Source organism: Leptodactylus fuscus, chromosome 11 (genome assembly GCF_031893055.1).
Source record: "Leptodactylus fuscus isolate aLepFus1 chromosome 11, aLepFus1.hap2, whole genome shotgun sequence".
Classification (NCBI taxonomy): domain Eukaryota; kingdom Metazoa; phylum Chordata; class Amphibia; order Anura; family Leptodactylidae; genus Leptodactylus; species Leptodactylus fuscus.
Window position 1 is genome coordinate 37,604,515 of NC_134275.1, and position 19,161 is coordinate 37,623,675.

Below are 19,161 nucleotides of genomic sequence, written 5' to 3' on the forward strand. Positions count from 1 at the left end.
GGGGGTTAATTTTTTTTTCCCTTTTTTCATCACTGTTGATTTTTTTGTCATTTTATGATGTTTAATTAAAAGTTATATTTTACTATTAATCCTACTATTTTCGTATGTTTTATGGGGGTTTTCTATTTATTTTTCACCTTCCCCGGTCTCCACAGAAAATAAACAGTTTTTCCTGAACAATCCCTTTAAGCATTTACATAACCGATACATTACTGTATGGCTGGCTTATATTAGTAATTGTCTTTACTACTAATCGCACCCATTGCTTCAGGGAGGTAACACGCTAGCCACCAAGCCAAAACAGGGACAAAGTATCCTTAATTCCAGACCAACCTAACATTTATCGAATAGCGATAACATCATCCGCATTCCAGACGAGCTATTTGTTACCCAGACTGTACGCATTCACACTGTGACTTTTGGAGCTTATTTCTATCATTTGATAAATCTGGGCCTATTGTAAAATTCCCATTGTCATGTCAGGCCAAATGAATAACAGAACGATACTTCAAAAGCGGCGACCAAAAACTTGAAGTCCATCGTCAATGGGGGGCCTAGCCTTCACTAATGTAGTCCCCGCCTTCTGGACGTGTGTTAGGAGGAGGGGGGTCTGTTTTTCTGGTATTCAAGCTCCTTGGAGAATTTCTTTACTTGTGTAAAAGGCATTTCCTCCTCGGTGATATCTAGCTGCATAAGACCTCCCCAGCCCCGCTTGTTTCCTGGACAGAGCTCATCAGATAGTACTGGTTGTCACAGCACAGCAGAGCAATCTAGACAACTGTCCTCTCCTCCATCTCCTCTAACTCCTTAGACTTCCCCTCTCTGAGGCTTTATCTCTCTCTCCCTCTCGTCTTCTCAAGAGGAACAAAATCTGGATTTCTGTCACCTTGTGACTGCTCCCAGCTCCGTGTCAACCCGTCCTGCTGTGATCTTACTTTGTCGCCTGCTCAGAGCTTTTTCTGAGCCGGCGCTCCTGGACACAGGCTAAGAGAGGACTTGAAGGAAGCAGAGAAGGAGACCACTAAGAAAGATGAAGGTTCTTCAGATGATTCTTCTAGTTCTCTGTCTCCGAAAAGGACATACGGGTAAGTTAACAACAATTGTGATGTCTATTATAACATGTATAGTGGTGACATATTCTATAGCGCTGTACATTTACTTGCTTCCTATGCCTGGTGGGTTTCACAATCTAATTTCCCTATCTCAAACACACACACTCTATAAGATCAAATCAAATGCAACCATAAACCACCTAGCATAACCTATTCATACAAAGCGAGACCCAGAGAGCTCACAATCTATTCTACATATAGTCTACATTCATACCGACTCCATGCATCCTAATTCCTAGACACTTTGCCTACTGTCAACAGGTTGATTTGGTGGGAATGTTACGACTAAAACATCTGCATTGGAAGGTAAAATTGAGGTGGAAATGAGTCAATGAAATGTAATTGTTGTCCTGATGTTGTGGAACTACTAGCTGGGGTACTACTACTCCCATCATAATAAACCAGCATAAGTATTGCCCATACAAGGCTCGTTTCTCATTGTTCTGGTGGGAATGAGGCACAGAAATAGTTAATTTTTTGGATACTCATTGTAGACCTATAAGTTCTAGACAGCTTTACCACTCGTTCTATCATTTCACTATTCCCTAGGACTTGTAGTTCACAAGATCTTGTGAGTAATACGTTGCTTCATCTTGAGTTCCCAGAATTTTGGAAGGATGATTGTTCTCAAGTAGATGAAATACCCAGGAGGACCAAGCTATGCACGCAAACAGATGGTTGTCACTTTGGGAGGAATTTTTAAGACTTGTAAAAGCAAAACAGGAACAAAATGCTTAGAATTAAGAACATGAAGGTTCATTGACCTTTCTGACTGAGTTTGTGGCTTGAACTTCACCATATATATTACATTTTATAGCACAGAAGTATCCTCCAAGATATCAGCTAGTAGAACCTATTACCAAAAGGTCAAGATGTGTGATGGTGACATCCACCCAAGAAAATGATTGTAGGGGGTTTACTTGTCACCAATAAAAGTAGGACCATAATGTTTAGAGCCATTTTAGGAAACTAAAGCTGTCATACACCTTGGACAAGTATTAATTGTTTGAATAACAGCTATTCCTTCAGACCCCTAATGCATATACAGACTTGGTTTGGCCGAATGTTCATGTGTTTACAATAGGATGAGGGAAGTAAGTCGAGCCCAATCCTTCTCTATCTCATCCCACAAATGGCTATTAGATCAAATTTGCCAAACCTGACAATTTCGTAAGGAGACAAGCACATACAACACTTCCAAATATTTACCCTATGGCCCTAAGAATTGGTCTTCTTAGGTATCTACGATGATCCATATGAACTCTATATGCCTGTGCTGTGTCCATAGTTGTGAGGAGTATACCTGAGTGGTAGGAAATCAAGTTTTTAGCCTAACATTCTAACTACACACATGAGCAGAGAAGGGATGAGTGCTGCTAGAAACCTCCAGCACCCTTCATGTCCATGATGACGAAAAGAAGATTCATCATGGCTCTTTTTTTTATCCTAGGGATGCCCATCAAATTTCACCAGCCCCTTTATACATTAGTGTCTTTGTAGACAATGAAAATTATGAGATCAACCAACAAAGATATAATGTCATACTCTTGTCATATAGTCTTAAAGAACATTGGATACTAATGCCTCTGACGGTGCCATTTTGCTTTTATTAGGTTTTTCTTCTTTCATTGAACTTGCTTTCCAAAATGATTTTGGGAATGTCTCAATCATACGGTTCTCATATCCCTGCACCACCTTACCCAGCTTCTTCTTCCATCTCCTCTCAACTTTGGTCTTTTCTACTTCCTCAGTAGGAATGAACCTACATCCATCCTAGTCACATGTACAAAACATCTATTTGTCAATTGACGGGTTTACTGTCTTTAAAGTGTACCTAAACTTTTAAAGCTTTTGTTATTTCACAAATCAATATTGCAAAAGTGCCTATTTTTTTCACTTATTTCCCTCCTTTTACCCCAGTTCAAAACCAGACATAAGTCTGTAGGCGGTCTTTGGAGAAGGTAGAAAGAGGACAGCTCCTGGAGGTGTGATAAGAGACCTCTCTAGACCCCTCTGTACTATACAGTGTTTTACCCCAGAACAGAGCTGGAATATCAGTGAATTATTATCCAGCTTTGCTGTGAGATAAATCACTCACTAAATGCTGTAGACAGTCTCTTGTCTCTCTCTCTTCCCTCTGTCTCACTTAGGCTGGGTTCCACACCAGCACTCGGTTGCAAGCAAGACTTTTCTCTCTGCATTTTTTAGGTAGAAACCAGGTGGACCTCATTATAGTCTATGGGGGCCATGGGTTTCCACAGTTAACCACTTTTTAAGTCAATTAAGTTGAAAGCTCTTGGGTCCCCAAGCGAACCCAAAGAATGGAAACTTGAGCACAGGAGTGAACCTAGCTTTAGCCTCTTTCCTCCATCTCCCTTCTCCATAAACTTCATCTGTTTGTGTGTGGGACTTCTCTGTACAGACATGATCAGTGAATGCAGAAAGAGTAATAAGAGTAGAGACAAGAAGAAAGAAATAACTAAAGAAACAGCCACTTGTCCTTAATAAAGTATATAACAACGTTTGTTACCTTCACCTGCACTATTGATTTATGACATACAGAGATGCAAAAGTGTAGGTGCACTTTAAAGAGGACCTTTCTCCACCTTTATCAACTCCAAATCTTTGCATCTTTAATAGGTGCCGATCCACTGATACTGGCACAGTTGGAATTTTTTCTCTAACCCCTACTGTTCCCAAGCAATTGGTACAGAGTGTTTTCATCCCCAACATGCAAATCATTCTTTATATTGTCATTTGGGTGGTCCTTGGCTGGAACAAATAGTTTGGGACCACCCACTTGACAGTAGAGAGCCTAATTTCCTTACTGGATGCTGAAAATAACATCACCAGTTGCTCAGGAACGGTGGAAGGTAGAGAAAAGATTCCAAGTGCATTGGAATTAGTGGTGCTGTGTTTAGTAAGGGATCTAGTTGGTGGATTGAAGTATTTATGGCTTATCCACAAGAAAATGTCTGCTAGGTACAGGTTTCACCTTGAAAGTCTATTGACAGTAGATTTGTCATGTGTCCCAGCACTGGATATGGTGGTCAATCGACAGGTTCTTACTGAGGTGAGGATTCTGGCGATCCTTCAACTAGTACCGGCATTATATATAACAGCAGTCATGTGAGGTCTTCTTGTGTTCTCCATGGTGTAGATTTCATTGTCACGTCTTGAAGCCAAGTGCTACAGTAAGACAGGATGCGACCACAAATAATAAACAGCTTGTCCAAAAAGGGACCCTATTTCCTGTTGACATAAAAACATTGTGTAACATTATACGGTATGGAATTTGTTTTACAGTTTTACTTTAGTACCTCCTATAAATAGTATATAGTGTCTTGCCCAGACCTCCTTCCTTTTTACCAGTGTTGCTAAATTCTATCATGTGATTTTGGTCCAGTGATTCGCCTTTAATTCAGATAATAAATTGCAGTAGTTCTATACTTATGGCACTAAAGAATGGGGCAAACCAGCCTCATTTAAAGGGGCTTTCCAATCTTTAGTGGGTGTTTGATATTAATGACCGATCCTTAACTTTTATGTCATATGTATAGAAATCAATTCCGCTTCCCAGAAACAGCGCCACTCTTGTCCATAGTCTGTGTTTGGTATTGCAGCTCAGCCTCATTCAAGTGAATGCAATACCAGATACAGCCCATGAACCAAAGGGGTAATTTTATGGATGAAAAGATCAATGGTAGAGTGGGACTCTGAGCTGATTTAGGGGCCCACTCTTATCTTTTGTACAATAGGTAAACTCCTCAGGGTCAAACCAGTTCCATCTGAGTTACCAGAGGTGAATCTGACATCATATGACCAGACTGTTGTTCCCCGTGACTGATAAATAACAGCCAGGAGAGGATATGGAGGAGGGAGCGACATGGTGGAGCCGACACCAGCTTTAATTCAGCTGTAATGAATCAAATCATGTCAATGTATGTTCTGTGAGCTCTCCAGCAGATGTGAGGAAGGAAGGCCGCCCTCGGTCACTTCTCTATCGCCGAGCACAATGGAAAGTTGCAATTTGTCCATTGCGAATGGACTGCATATTAGGGACACTTTTCTACTTTGTTTTCACTTTCTAGGGAAGCAGGGATACAACTATGGGGTGCAGAGGTATCCTGGACCCTGGATCTACAGGGACATAAAAACCTTTCTGTCACATAAGAAGACACTAGTATTATAAATGTGACATTACAGGTGGAGCCCTGATACATATTTGACATTGGGGCCCATGAACTTCCATTTATGTCTTCGGTAGAGCACTGTAGAGAGTCTTTCAGGTTGGGTCTTCCTTTTTAGCAGCGTTGACATTTCTCTTTGCTTCTTTATGTAGGCCCAGACTGCCATCACATCTTGTTCACTACATGTCTGTGCACACAAGCTTCCCATTACTCCAATCCCCTGTCAGTGCCCCCCACATAGTAATGGTGTCACCTTTTGTGCCACAGACTCCTCTCCCCCAGAATCCTGCCTTGACTGTATGCTGCTGACTAGAGACGCTCCATAGAAATGAATGGATGCACCTGGTACTTCCGCTTTGACGGCGGCCGGCCGCTTAACCCCCCGCGTGCCGGCTATGTCCATTCATTTCTATGCGAGCGTGCTGTTCGGATCGGCTGATCCGAACAGTACTCGCTCATCTCTACTGCTGACCAACTACTATGAAATGGTTTATTTACTCCTCTTGGAAAATGGAAGGCTGTGTATCTTAAATCTTCTCATCACATGGCTCCAGAGAACAGGGGTCATACATTAACCGTACTAGGACTGCCATCCATCAAAGAAGTTTATCTAGTCCTAGTGTATTGAGGGCGACCCCCTTGGCTTCTGAATCCAAAAGCAGCTGCAACCTTACAGTTAGGCCAGTGGACTGCCTGCAATAATAGTGCTGTCTAATGGCCGTTAATAGTTGCAAATAGATTCCTATTATTATTACTTATATAGCACCATCATATTCCACAGCACTTTACAGTCACTTACCCATATAGGGCTCTCAATCTACATTTCCTATCAGTATGTCTTTGGAGTGTGGAAGGAAAACCACAGAAACACAGGGAGAACATACAAACACCTTGCAGATGTTGTCCTTGGCAGGATTCAACCCCAGGACTCAAGCGCTGCAAGGCTGCAGTGTTAACCATTTACCTGTGTGGTAATCCAGAGAAATTTTTTTTATGAATATGAAAGTCAGCCTGCAAATGCATGGAGAAGGGGATGGGTAGCCTGATTTACCTACAGTCAGTCCCAAGTATTCCAAATCTTTCTGGAATACCCATCCTTTTTGCTGGGATTGACATGTACTGGCAAAATCAGGCTCTGCCCCCAGTGCACCTGCAGGCTACTTTGTGTATTCATAAAACGATTATTATTTCTGCATTGCATCATTGCTTTGTGACATCAAATTTTATCAACTCCTCTTAAAGGCCTCTACATGGCACTGCTATTGTTTGGAAGCCAAGTTGATCCCAAGAAACTCCCTTTAAGCTCATTGCACGTGAGTATGTGACAGAATCAAGGAGTCAATGTCATACTATATACAATATAATAATACAGTATAATACTATAATACCATGTAATGTAATGCAATGATATAGTGGTTAGTACGCCTATATCCTTTTCTATATCCTATGGACTATAACAAGCTGGCGACAGTATAGAGGAGTTTACAGCCCCAAGAAACTTGTTCCAAGCGCCGCGTCTGTCCGTCTGCCTGGCTCCATCCTGTTAACATTTACTTGGGGTTGAAGTGCTCTTCCATCCTGTTTCTAGCTCAGCTCAGAGGATTGGGAGTTAGTGTTCACTGCTCTGGAGCAGACGCTCTGTGCTTTCAGTTCCTGACTTTCACATAAGTGCTTGGCTACCCTTTACATCATACAGACAAGGTGTACAGTGTATAATAGTAAAGTAGTGCAGGATGATTTCCTTCCTTGTGGAATTTACTATGTATCCTGATGTGTGGGTCTAGATAAGGGTTAATATACTGTATAAAGATCAATTGCCTAATATATTCCTATTATTGGAATCTCTCTTCCTACATAAGCTTCCACTTACAATCCTCCACCATTGGCCTATGAACAGAATGCAGCCTGCTGTTTCCAGGAGCCTGTAGTCTTCCTATAGAGAAGCAGACACAGGATGTCATAAAATTTCCTGTCTCCTGAGACAGGGCAGCCACTGGGAATACGTTTTCCTACAAAACAATAGCATGGTGCTGACCCTTGCCATCTGTATTGTTGGTTAAAGTCAGGTGCCTAAAGTTTTAGGAACAACACAGGTACTTCAAGACCTCCTTTAGGTCTGTATAGTGATGCATAAAATCCATACTGTTCCATAGGTACTCCAAGTAGCACTATAAGATACCTCCTTACAACACCACATCAGTGTTGGACTGGGTTTCCTTGAATCCCCCAGACAAAATGATTCTGGGTGTACACTCACCAACAACCCCTAGGAAATAGACCATAGCATGTCTCAACTTTGGGCATCCTCTACCAGACCATCCTCTGATACTGATACTGGTGGACCAGTCTGACAGTGCATCACATTCTCAAGTAGTGTTTCTAGGGGACTATACCACTGTACATTGTTTGATATAACTCTTCTCCACTGCAGCTATCTGCAGAAGATGGACAGAGATTCCAGTAATCCGCAGAGAACCCAGCAGTTGGACAACCATATTTTTTTTCCATATCTACCATACACCTCTCTGGAGCTATAGTGAGCATGCTCAGCCATTGCTTCATGTAGCCCCTTCTACTGCCACCATATTCAGGAATGGTGGCGGGTATCCTCGAGTTTAGTGAACTTCAGGGATCCCATCAGTTGTAACACTGTGGATCTGACAAGTAAACACACTTGGTTTTTTCAGTATCTACCATACACTTGTCTGGAGCAGTAGTGAGCATGCTCAGCTGTTGTGCCATAAAGCTTTCCACTACTAACATACACAGACAGACAGACAGAGAGTCTAATGATCTGCATGGTTTTAATCTTGGACCACCACTACAAAGAAGCAAACTTGTTTTTTTAACTTCAGACATACACAAACAGACATACACAGACAGACAGACAGTCTAATGATCTGCATGGTTTTAATCTTGGACCACCACTACAAAGAAGCAAACTTGTTTTTAACTTCCACAGAACGTCTGGAGCAGTAGAGAGCATGCTCAACCATTGCTCCATAAATCCCCTTTCTATAACTACAATGTATAGTAGGAATGACCGGTACCCTGTAGTCCAGGGGTGGGCAATTAATTTTCCCATGAGGCCACATGAGAAATTGTAACGGTTCTAGAGGGCCATGCGCAAATGTAGCTCCACTCACCTCTCCGCTGACTCCGCCCATTCTCAATCATTTTTCCATGTGCCCCACAAAGTAAAATCCTCCTACAGTCACCCTAACATTATACAACCCCACACTATAACGTTTCCCTCCAAATGTCCCACAGTATTAAGTCCCTCTCCTGGTGCCCCAGTATAAACTAGCACAAACTAGAGGGGACATTAAACTGGTGGCAACTAGAGGCAGACATGTCCCCCTCCAGCTACCCCCCATGGCGTAATATCCTCCTCCAGCTGACCTAGTTTAATGTCACCCTCCATCTGCCCCCTAGTTTAATGTCCCCCCTCCATGTGCATTCAGTTTAACTGGTCCCCTACATCTGCCCCTAGTCCTCCCTCTTGCTCACACATGCTGTCTCTTCTCTCTTTATCATCCAGCAGCCTCCATTGCCGGCAGCTTGCAGCAAGAACACAGTCCCGTGTGGCTCCGCCCACTAACGAGACATAGCCTATCCTGGTGATAGGCTGTGATGACATCATCACAGGTCCTTGAAAAAACTTCAACTAGCTATGCGTGCCGGATAGAAGCAGTCAGAGGGCCGGATGTGGCCCGCGGTCCGCACATTGCCCGGGTGTGGTCTAGTCTAAGGATCTGCAGTTATACTACCACTGATTAACATGTCACACTACTACATTGTTTACAAATCTACTTTACACTTGTCTAGAGCAGTAATGAGCATGCTTAGCCATTACTCTCTAATGTTCATATATACATATAAGAAAAGTGACAAGTACCTTCCAATCTTGTGGTCTGTAGGAATTCCAACTGTTGGACTTCTGCTACAACCAAGCAAACATGGTTGTCTCCATATCTCCCATAGACTTGTCCGGAGCAGTAGTAAGCATGCTCAGCAATTGCTTCATAAAGTTCTTCTCACCTCTGCCATATGCAGTAGCAGTGGCAGATATATCCTCATCTAGTGATCATAATCATCTCAAGAGCTGAACCACCACTAATGACATAGGTAAGTATACTTTGTCATTACTACATCTACAATAGTCTTTTCTGAAGCAGATAGTGAGTATGCTCAGCCATTGCTTTATATAATGCTTTTCTACCACCGTCATATACAGAAAGGATGAGATGTATGCCCCCCATTCTAGGGATTGTGGGGGTCTCAGTAGGTGGTCACTATCGGTCTAATAAGTGAGCACCTCATCTATCATAGAATTTTATGAAGTGAGTTGTGAGCAAGCTCAGACATTACTCCATACAGTTACCCTTTAGAGCCATTCACAGAAGGGGTGATAGAGATCCCTCAAATTTTTGCATTAAGTTCCGTATTAAATAAATGTATCAATTCAGAGGAGGAATCCATTTTCTTTCCGTGTTACATGCTTCCTCTCATTACTCTTGCCCTTGTATTTCTTTCCTCAAGTCGTGTTTCGACCCCTCAGACTGAACCCAACTGAGATCTCCATTCTTGGAGTTGTTTTGCTGATTGGTTCTTAGCTCTGGGGAGACACTAAGACGCGTCATGACGGGGAAGGGGTGACTATATTTATTTTTGCTTCCAGAGAACTTCCCTTTTTGCATTTTCCTCCCTATCTGATCCACCGAGTGCCTCTGTCCAGGCACCCGCCTGTGCGGCTTTATCTGATAATGATATAATGTGGTGCCAGCTGGCCTGTGGGTGACGCAGGGAACAACGCTGCAGAGGACTGGTCATGCCACTTTGCAGTCCTACTGGTTGGCTCGCCAAAGTTCACTCTTGACTTTGACAATGACAGTTGTGTTGGAAAGTAAAAGTAAGATTTAGTAGGAAATTCTATTTTATACAGTTTACTAGAAAGGACACTCGGCATGCTGAGTCAGTGTAGGATGTAGCCTCATGCGGCAACCAAGAATACCAAGGAGCAGCAAGCAGGGAGGCTGTGTAAGGAGCCAGTCTGGTGCATACAGATAAGGGTTGTTTTTTAGTGCTGGCAGGAAGCAGTGCACAATAGTGACTACTCTGGACTGTGACCCACTACAAGGTTTGGATGGGAGCCCCAGCCATTAATTAAACCTCCTATTAATCCCACATGGGGCTTCCGTGTGTCCATCCTCACCCCTGTTAGCAGGAAATTGCCCACACATCCAGAGGGCAGGAGGCTATTTTTACTATGCGTCTGACTGAAGAACACGTGGTGACACACAGGGGAACTCCAGCTCCCTAACATTGTCCCACCTGCTGTTGAGTGACACAGTAGGACTTGCCTGTCAGTCAGCGACTGTTCATGGAAACAAAGGGAAAACCAGCCGGCACTCTGCTACTGTCCTCACTAGGGCAACATATCGTCACCAGCTGTGACAGTCAGCATTCCTTACCGAACTATATGAACTCATGAAGATGAAAGCTTTGGTTGTGAATATGTTCTAATATGATCAGAAGATAATGTTGGTGGTGACGATGGTGTTTGGGAAAGGAGCCCCTTTGTTTGCCAAAATAGAGGGATGCTCTTAAAACCTTTGGCTTTGTTCTACATTTCCATATCCAGAAACTTCCATATAGTCTGTCCTCGGTCAAGGGAGATTCCTAAAGCCAATCAAACACATCCAAGCTACTCCATTTGAGGCCAACTTCCCCGATATACATGCAAGTTTGGTTTGGCTGATCATCTATGTGGATTTGATAGGGGGATAAGCCTACCCACCGCAGCTAATTTTCTTTACTTCATTCTCATTTTGATTCCCTACCTTCCAAAAAACATAATTTTTTTCCATTCACAGAGATGTATCGGGACTTATTTTTTTGTGGGACAAATTGCACTTCACAATTATACCATTTAATGTTCCATATGATGTACTAGCAAACTGGAAAAAAAACTCAGAATGGGCTCGAACTAGTAAAAAACTGAATTTTCACCATTTTCTTATGGGTTTTCTTCTTACAGAATTTATTGCAACCAAAATAACATGTGAGGATGGTTTCACATCCGCGTAACAGTTTATATTGGAGACTGCGTTGCAAAGACTGCCAAAAATCAGCAGAGAAAAAAGACTTTTCTCTGCACTGCTTTCAATATGAAAACCATCTATGGGGTGCAGTGGTGAGTTGGGACTTCCATTGATCAACTAAAGATTGGTGCCCTCTGATTGTACTGGGAATATCCAAACAAAGCTAAGGTAGCAAAGTGTCCAGTACAAGCTGAGGGCGTCTATCTTTAGTTGATTGATGGTGACATGACTAATGTGTCTTATTTGTCAGAAGATTCTTATGGAATTGTATTATATTTTTTAGAATTTATAGACATGTGCTTATACAGGGTTCTCATTTTTTGTGATCCATTTTTGACCCAGTCTTTTTATTCTAGTTCCTGTGCCATTGTGCGATTTGCAAAATTCTGAAGTTGAAACGGTGGCCAAACATTCCCTCACCTTGAAGGGTTGCATTGGAAAGTTTTCAAGCCAAGAAGTTTATGTGCTAAATGTTCAGTCGAAAGATTCGGTGGGTATTGTGATTTTTGTTTTATACATCTGTTATAAATCTATTATTATATTGAGACCCTTCACAGACCTTATAAAGGTGGCACAGTAAAAAGTTTCTACACAATTTATCAGTATCCCAGCTCTCGGAGCTCTCACTCTTCTTAGTATATGACATAGGCGGTAGCACATATCAGGGTAATGAAGTGCAGTTGGCTCTATATTTTTCTTTGATGATCAAAAGAAAGTACCAACCCTTTATTGTGTAGTTATAATAAAGATGATGTAACTATTGTCTTATAAAGGTTTAGAAGTGTCATAGCGACATATCAGAAGTTTTGATCGGTGGGTGCTGAAACCCTCAATGATCACTGAATTGAAAGGGCAGAAGTTCAGCTATGATTGGCTTTGTGTGAGTCTTCTGGGAGGGCCAAGCATGCGCTATACAGATCCATAGAGCTCACACATAGCTAAGCACTGCTTCTGCTTCCTTTGAGAGCTCAGTGGGGCTGTCAGCAACCGGACCCTCACTTCTGGCATGTCACTATGAAATAAAAAGTAATCCTTAACTTCTTTCATTGCTGATTGTCAATACTATTAGTTTGCTGTATGATGGTACTATTTGTACACTGTATGGTGCTGCTATTATTTGTGCGCTGTATAGTGACACTAATTGAGCACTGTATGAGGATACCATTTGTGCACTATATGGTGGTAATACTTGTTTGCTGTATGGAGGTGCCATTTGTGCACTGTATGTTGGTACTATTTGCAGGGCCAGTTTTAAACAAAGTGTTGCCTTGGGGAAAATTAAAAGCAGGACCCCAAATGCTGATATACAAGCAACACCATCGGCTTTTTAAAAAAATAATTATCATTATTATTATTGTTTATTTATATAGCACCATTAATTCCATTGCACATAAGGTGTACAAAATATACAAACAAATATAATACTAACAATGACCACCTGGCACAGTGGGATATTCTTTATAATAGATGCCTTATATATAATAGTTTCCTCCTTTTTATAGGCCTGTTATAAATAGTTCCTCCCTTATAAATAATAGCATGTCTTATAAATAATAGTTCACCTTATTAATAGCCCCTTGTATATATAATTTATCTTTATATTAGCCTCCTTATATGGCTAGTGGCTCCACAAAGTATAACATGGTCCACAATGGCTTCCACACAGTATGATACACTCCCCAGAGGAGTTCCACCAGTATAATGCTCCACAGTGGCCCCACACAATATAATATGCTCCAGAAAAGCCCCACACAATATAATATACTCCACAGTGACCCCACACAGTATAACAGGCTCCCCACACTGCCCCTTCCCCCCAGTATAAAGCTCCACAATGGCCTACAGTATAATATGCTCCCCAGAGGGCCTCCTTGTATAATGCTTCACAGTGTGCCACACTGTATATTGCTCCACAGTGGTCCCACACGATATAATAATCTCCCCAGTATAATGCTCCACAGTGGGCCCCATGCAGTATAATATGCTTCCCAGAGGGAAGCTCCTCAGTGGCCTCCCAAGTAATGCTCCACAGTGGCACCACACAATATAATATGCTCTCCAGAGGTTTCCACAATATAATGCTCCACAATGACATCCACACTGTTAGGGAATTGCCATTTGAGCAATTCCCCAGTGCTGCTGCTGAAACCTGGGAGGAAGGGAAAGACAGAGACAGTGAGTCCTAAACTCGACCCAGCCCCTGTCCCTACCTACTTGCCTCAGCTTTCCTAATAACAGGGACAACTGCGAGACAGTCCCTTCTTTAGATAAGTGTAAACACAAAACGCTACAAATCAACACAACACAGAAGAGGAGTCAGCAAACCAAGGGTCCAGTCCAGAGAGACAAAGCAGTAACAAATCGCAATTCAAAAGAGTAGGCAAAAAGCCAAAAAGCAGAGGTCAGTAAATACAATAAAGATCAAGCAGAAACGCTTAGCAAGGACAGAGTCACAATAGCCAGCAACTATATGTGAACTGATCAGTGGCGTAACTACCGCCATAGCAGCAGAGGCAGCTGCCACAAGGCCCAGGACATTAGGGGGCCCAGTGACAGCCGCTACCGCTGCGTTTTTTTTTTTTTTTTAATAAGCCGTTACGGGCCCTATTTACTTACCGGTCTTTGCAGACCCCCGAGTATAATGATCGGAGGCCCAGGAGAGGTAAGAAACATAAAAAACACTGTTACTTACCTCTCCATGATCCTGTCAGGCCTTCTTCCTAGTTGTCTGACGTCTCTGACGTCACATGAACCCGGCCTGTGTCCCGGGTCATGTGACGTCCGACGTCATTGAAGAAGGACGGCAGCGGAGGCCGACAGCGTAGGAGCCGGGGGACAGGTAAGAAACAGTAGTTTTTTAATGTTTTTATTCCCCCGGGTCTCCAATTATTATACTCTGGGGTTCCCTGATTATAAAGCTCCACAGTGGCCCAAAACAGTATAATATACTCCCCCCAGTCCCACCCCCCCAGTATAATTCTCTACACTGAACCCTCAGAGTATAGTATGCCTCACTCAAATATAATTAACTACACAGTGGCGCCACACGGTATAATAGGCTCCCCACACTGCCTACCAGTATAATATGCTCTCCAGAGGGCCCCTAGTATAATGCTCCACGGTGGCCCCACACATTATAATGTGCGCTGCAGAGGGCCCCCCAGTATAATGCTCCACAGTGGCCTCACACAGTATAATATGCTTTCCATAGGCCCCTCCCCCAGTATAATTTTCCACAGATTCCCTTAGCTCTATTATTACATTAGAATAATAATCGGAGGCCCAGGGGAGGTAAGGGAAAATAATAAACAGTAATACTCACCTTGCCTTACCTCTACTGGGCCTGCTCGTGCTGCTCCGCTGTCCCCACCGCCAGCTTCCTCTTCTAAGCAGCTGACGTCACACATTCTGGACAGGGCCCAGCCTCAGTGGTGACGTTCAGAACGCATAAGGTAATCTGGAGTCCAGAAGATGACGCTGGACACCTAGGACAGATGTGTAAAAATGTTTGATACTTTTACTCACCTCGGAATGGGGTCCTGAAGAATCTGATACTGGGTCCCTTTCTGTTATTGAGGCTCTGGATCCCGGGGGCCTCCTTGGGGACAGGGGTCCTTGGCAATTGCTCAGTTTGCCACCCCCTATAACGCCAGCCCTGACTATTTTAACACTATGGTGATACTTGTTTGGCAATGTAGGGTGGTGCTATTATTTATGCACTAAATAGTGGTACTATTTGTGCATTGTATGATGGTTCTAATTTGGCACTGTATCGTGGTGCTATTATTTATGCACTAAATGGTGGTACCATTTGTGCATTGTATGATGTTACTAATTTGGCACTATATGGTGGTGCTATTATTTCTGCACTATATGGTGGTAGTATTTGTGCACCATAATGTAGTTCTATTGGTGCACTGTATAGTGGTACTATTTGTGCACTTTAAGTAGTTATATTTGTGTATGGTGATATTATTTCTGCTCACTATGGGCATACTATTGGTATGCTAGATGATACTACTATTTGTGCATTGTATGGTGTTACTATTTCTGCTTTATATGGGCATTCTATTGGTGTGCGCTTTGGTGCTACTATTTGTGCACTATATGGTGGTACTATTTGTGCATTGTAAAATAGACATTGTCCACTGTGTAGCAGTATTTGTACACTGTATGGTGGTATTATTTCAGCTCTATATGGTCACACCATTCATGTACTATGGGGTGTTACTGTTTATGCACGGTTTCACAGTATTATTTATACCCTGTAGGGGTGTGCTATTAGTACACTATGTACACTATGTGACAGTATTGGCTACTACACATGGGTACTAAACAGAGGTTTTATTTGGGCACTCTGCAATGTATTGGTTTGGTCACTGCATGACAGTATTATATCTATATCTCTGGGCTGTTTGTAGAATACACTGTAGGTTTACTGTACTCCCTCCATTAGAGCCCTGCTCTGACCCACATCATATCATTTCTGCTCAGAAATAGCATACATTCTTGCTCAGGACCTTTTATGACGTATTTCCTTACAGTCCCTCTGCGTCGTGTACATGGGGCCTACATAGTATATAGTGCAAAGGGTATAGAGTATTGGGTGGGGGAAAGAGGCCATTCTTGGCTCAGAGAAGAATTACTGGAAATGCAGCTGAAGTTGCCGTCTTAATTCAGTTCAGGGGAAACAATGTCTGAAAATTCACTGGATAAAATTAGAAAATGAGTCAAATCAGCAGGCGGCATCATTAAGGGCGACACTATGGCGTTACGGGATGCAAATCTCTGGGTCATTCTAGTGACAAAACTCCCTCCTTTGTACGAGTATATGGTCGGAAAGCCCCTGGGCTCTCTGCTCCTCCGAGCTAAGGAGATATAAGAATCCGCCCACAAGATTTTTTTTGCAGCGTTCACTAGACTTGTGTACTGAGATGTTCATTTTCACATTTTGTAATGTTAAGTGAAAACAAATGTTTTGGCTGCAAATCCGGAGGCCGGAATGAGGGAAGATTTTAAGCGCAAAATGAGATTTATTTCTTTTTTTAATAAATCTTACTGTACATAATTGCATAGAAACTTACAATCTAATTTTTGGAATTTGGGGGCTTGTCCCGCAAAGAATAATTCTAAGCATTTTTTTATATGTATATTACATTATATTATATTATTATATATTATATTTAATAAACAAAGTGCTTTTATCCTTAGATATTTCAGGAAAAACTTTATAATAGTAATAGCGCCTCCTGCTGTTTCTATTGAACAGCCTTTCTGTGTCAACCTCAATACTAACCTGGACGCACATGCTCAGTCTTTCCTTTCTTTCTGCTCTACCAAGTATGCATATGATCCTGGTGTGGAGAGTCGACTCCATGCTGAAGCATCTTCTCCACTTCTCAGAGGACATGTAAGCAAGCTGTAAGGCAGTAAGACACAGTAATCTTGCTTACTCAGTAGCTTCTGAGAAGCAGAGAAGATGCCACAGCTTCTGAAACAGCCAGCTGACTATGCCGAGCAGAGAGAGATGCAAGACTGAGGATGAGTGTCCACTTAGGGTTTATTGAGGAGTTAGACATAGTGCCTAATCACCAGTAGCAGACACTATTCTAATGTCTAAAAGATGGGTCATCAATATTAAATTGGTGGGGGTCCAACATCTGGCACTCCCACCGAGCAGCTGTTCTCAGCAGATGATTCACAGAGAATGGAGCAGGAAGCAGACAGTGCTGAAGTGACTTGGTGTTGTCTGCTTGCTTCTCCGTTGTCACAGCTGATCGTGGGGTTGTCAAGTCCCCATCCATCTGATGTTGATGACCTATCTGTAGGCTAGGTCATCAATATCTTTAGTCCAGAAAATTCTTTTAAATCTGGATAGGAAACACAAAATTCTGTGCTGAAATGTGGATATTCCCTTCAAGGCTAGTCTAATAGGCAGGCTAGAAAGGAAGCAAATATCCACATTAAGATACTGTATCATCTGTACACAGATGAATTGTCAGGAAAGTGGGGGAAGGACACAGGAAGCATCTGATACAACTGCAGATGGACAGGAGGATACATGACATGGACTGTTTACTATCAATTCCAGTTTTGAAGGGGATATCCCATTACAGATACAGATTCCCTATCTACAGGGTAGGAGTTAACTAGAGATGGGCAATCCGCTTCGTCACAAACCAAGGTCAACCCGAATATCCTAAATTGATTGCTTTTTAATGAATCCGGACAATTGGTGGTTCAGCTTGGATGAACTAAAATGGCTGCAGTGACTTGTATTGTGGTAAATTATTATACTCTGGGGTCTGAAGAGACCCCAAAGTATATTAATTGGAGGCCCAGGGGAGGTGAAAAAAATAAAAAAAAAATAAATACATATTTACTTACCGTCTGTCACCTCTTTTGGGTCTCTTCGGGGCATCCAGCAGTCTCCTGGTGAGGTCATGCACCTGGGGGTCACCATTGTGGCCTGTGATTGGGCCACAGTGGTGACATGAAAGTCCCCATGCCTCCTCCCTGTGAATGAAGTACCGGTGCACTTGCATAAATGGCACTCCATTCACTTCTGTGGGATTGCCAGGGTTGCTGGATATTGTAGTCCCGACAAACCCTTAGCAATGAGTGGAGCACTGGTCATGCAAGCGATCTGACACTTATCCTCCATGCTGTAGATAGAGAATAAGTGACTACAACAGAACAACTCCTTTAAAGGACTGTAAATATTTTCAATGAGCTTCTTAATGGTCTCTTCTCCGGTCAGTCCAGCAGAATGATGTAGTTGGAGACTCATAACGCAGGCATACGGGCATCAGCCAGGACTGCAGCCTGATAGCAGAAGATAGGTGTGTGGAGAACCCCTCCAAGAGGATACACCTGCCCGGTCACCGCTGTTCCGGATAGTAGATCTCCACAGATGGAGAACCCCAGCTGTAAAGTCAGCCAGTGTTGCTACTGTGCACGCTATAGTTTAAGCATCCTGATAGGTTGCACTTGCACATTATAGTAGCACCCAATATAGTGGCAAATTATAAGCACCATACAGTATGGTGTCCAAATAGTAGTGCCATACATTGGGTGAAAAACAGTTCCATTCACTTGCCTATATAAGAGTGACAAACACTGCTGATAGCAACGTAATATATCCTACATTGCCACAATACTGTCATACTGTGCTGAAATAATACCACCATACAATGACCGAGTAATAGCTCAATATACTGTATATAACAACCTATAACAACTCCTATACAATGTCTAAAATTATTAACGATTCATAATTTATTAATTTTTTTACCTGGAAAGCCTTTTTAAATAATTGTCCTTTTTTTCCCCACAGTTCTTGATACTGGAGGTCTCCAGAGATAGTCAAGGAGAGGACATGTCAGCCAAACCTCCGGTGCTTATTGTAAATACAAACCCTGGTGTATTCCTATTTATCACTGGCAGCGCCAGCCACCTCCCAGTCATCCTACATGTATGTATACACATTATCGCCTACAATTTCTATCATACCGGATGTGTGCAATATAATACTGAATGGATTTGGCCGTGGTAAATCCATATTCCCTGGGGTGCTCGCTGTGGATAGGGCCACTTTTCCCTCTTGCGATGAACACCATGCATACAGTAGCTGTGAGCACTATTCTTACTTTACGACAGCTATGGACACTTCAATAAGTACTAATGGAGGCATTTATTGCCATTATCGTTGCCCCATGGAGTGAGTGGTAAGCTGTGTTCGCTACTCTGCTCCCC

The 19,161-nt window shown here is 42.5% G+C and overlaps 1 protein-coding gene across 1 annotated transcript in view; it reads left to right on the forward strand.

Moving 5' to 3' along the window:
* Positions 1–663: 663 nt before the first annotated feature.
* ENG (endoglin) overlaps positions 664–19,161 on the forward strand; it is a 31,941-nt gene continuing 13,443 nt past the window's right edge. Inside the window, exons 1-3 of the mRNA XM_075260328.1 lie at positions 664–1,085; positions 11,763–11,896; positions 18,743–18,880. Of these exons, the coding sequence (XP_075116429.1) occupies positions 1,031–1,085; positions 11,763–11,896; positions 18,743–18,880 (327 nt within the window). The 5' untranslated portion in view covers positions 664–1,030. The remainder of the gene's footprint in view (positions 1,086–11,762; positions 11,897–18,742; positions 18,881–19,161) is intronic.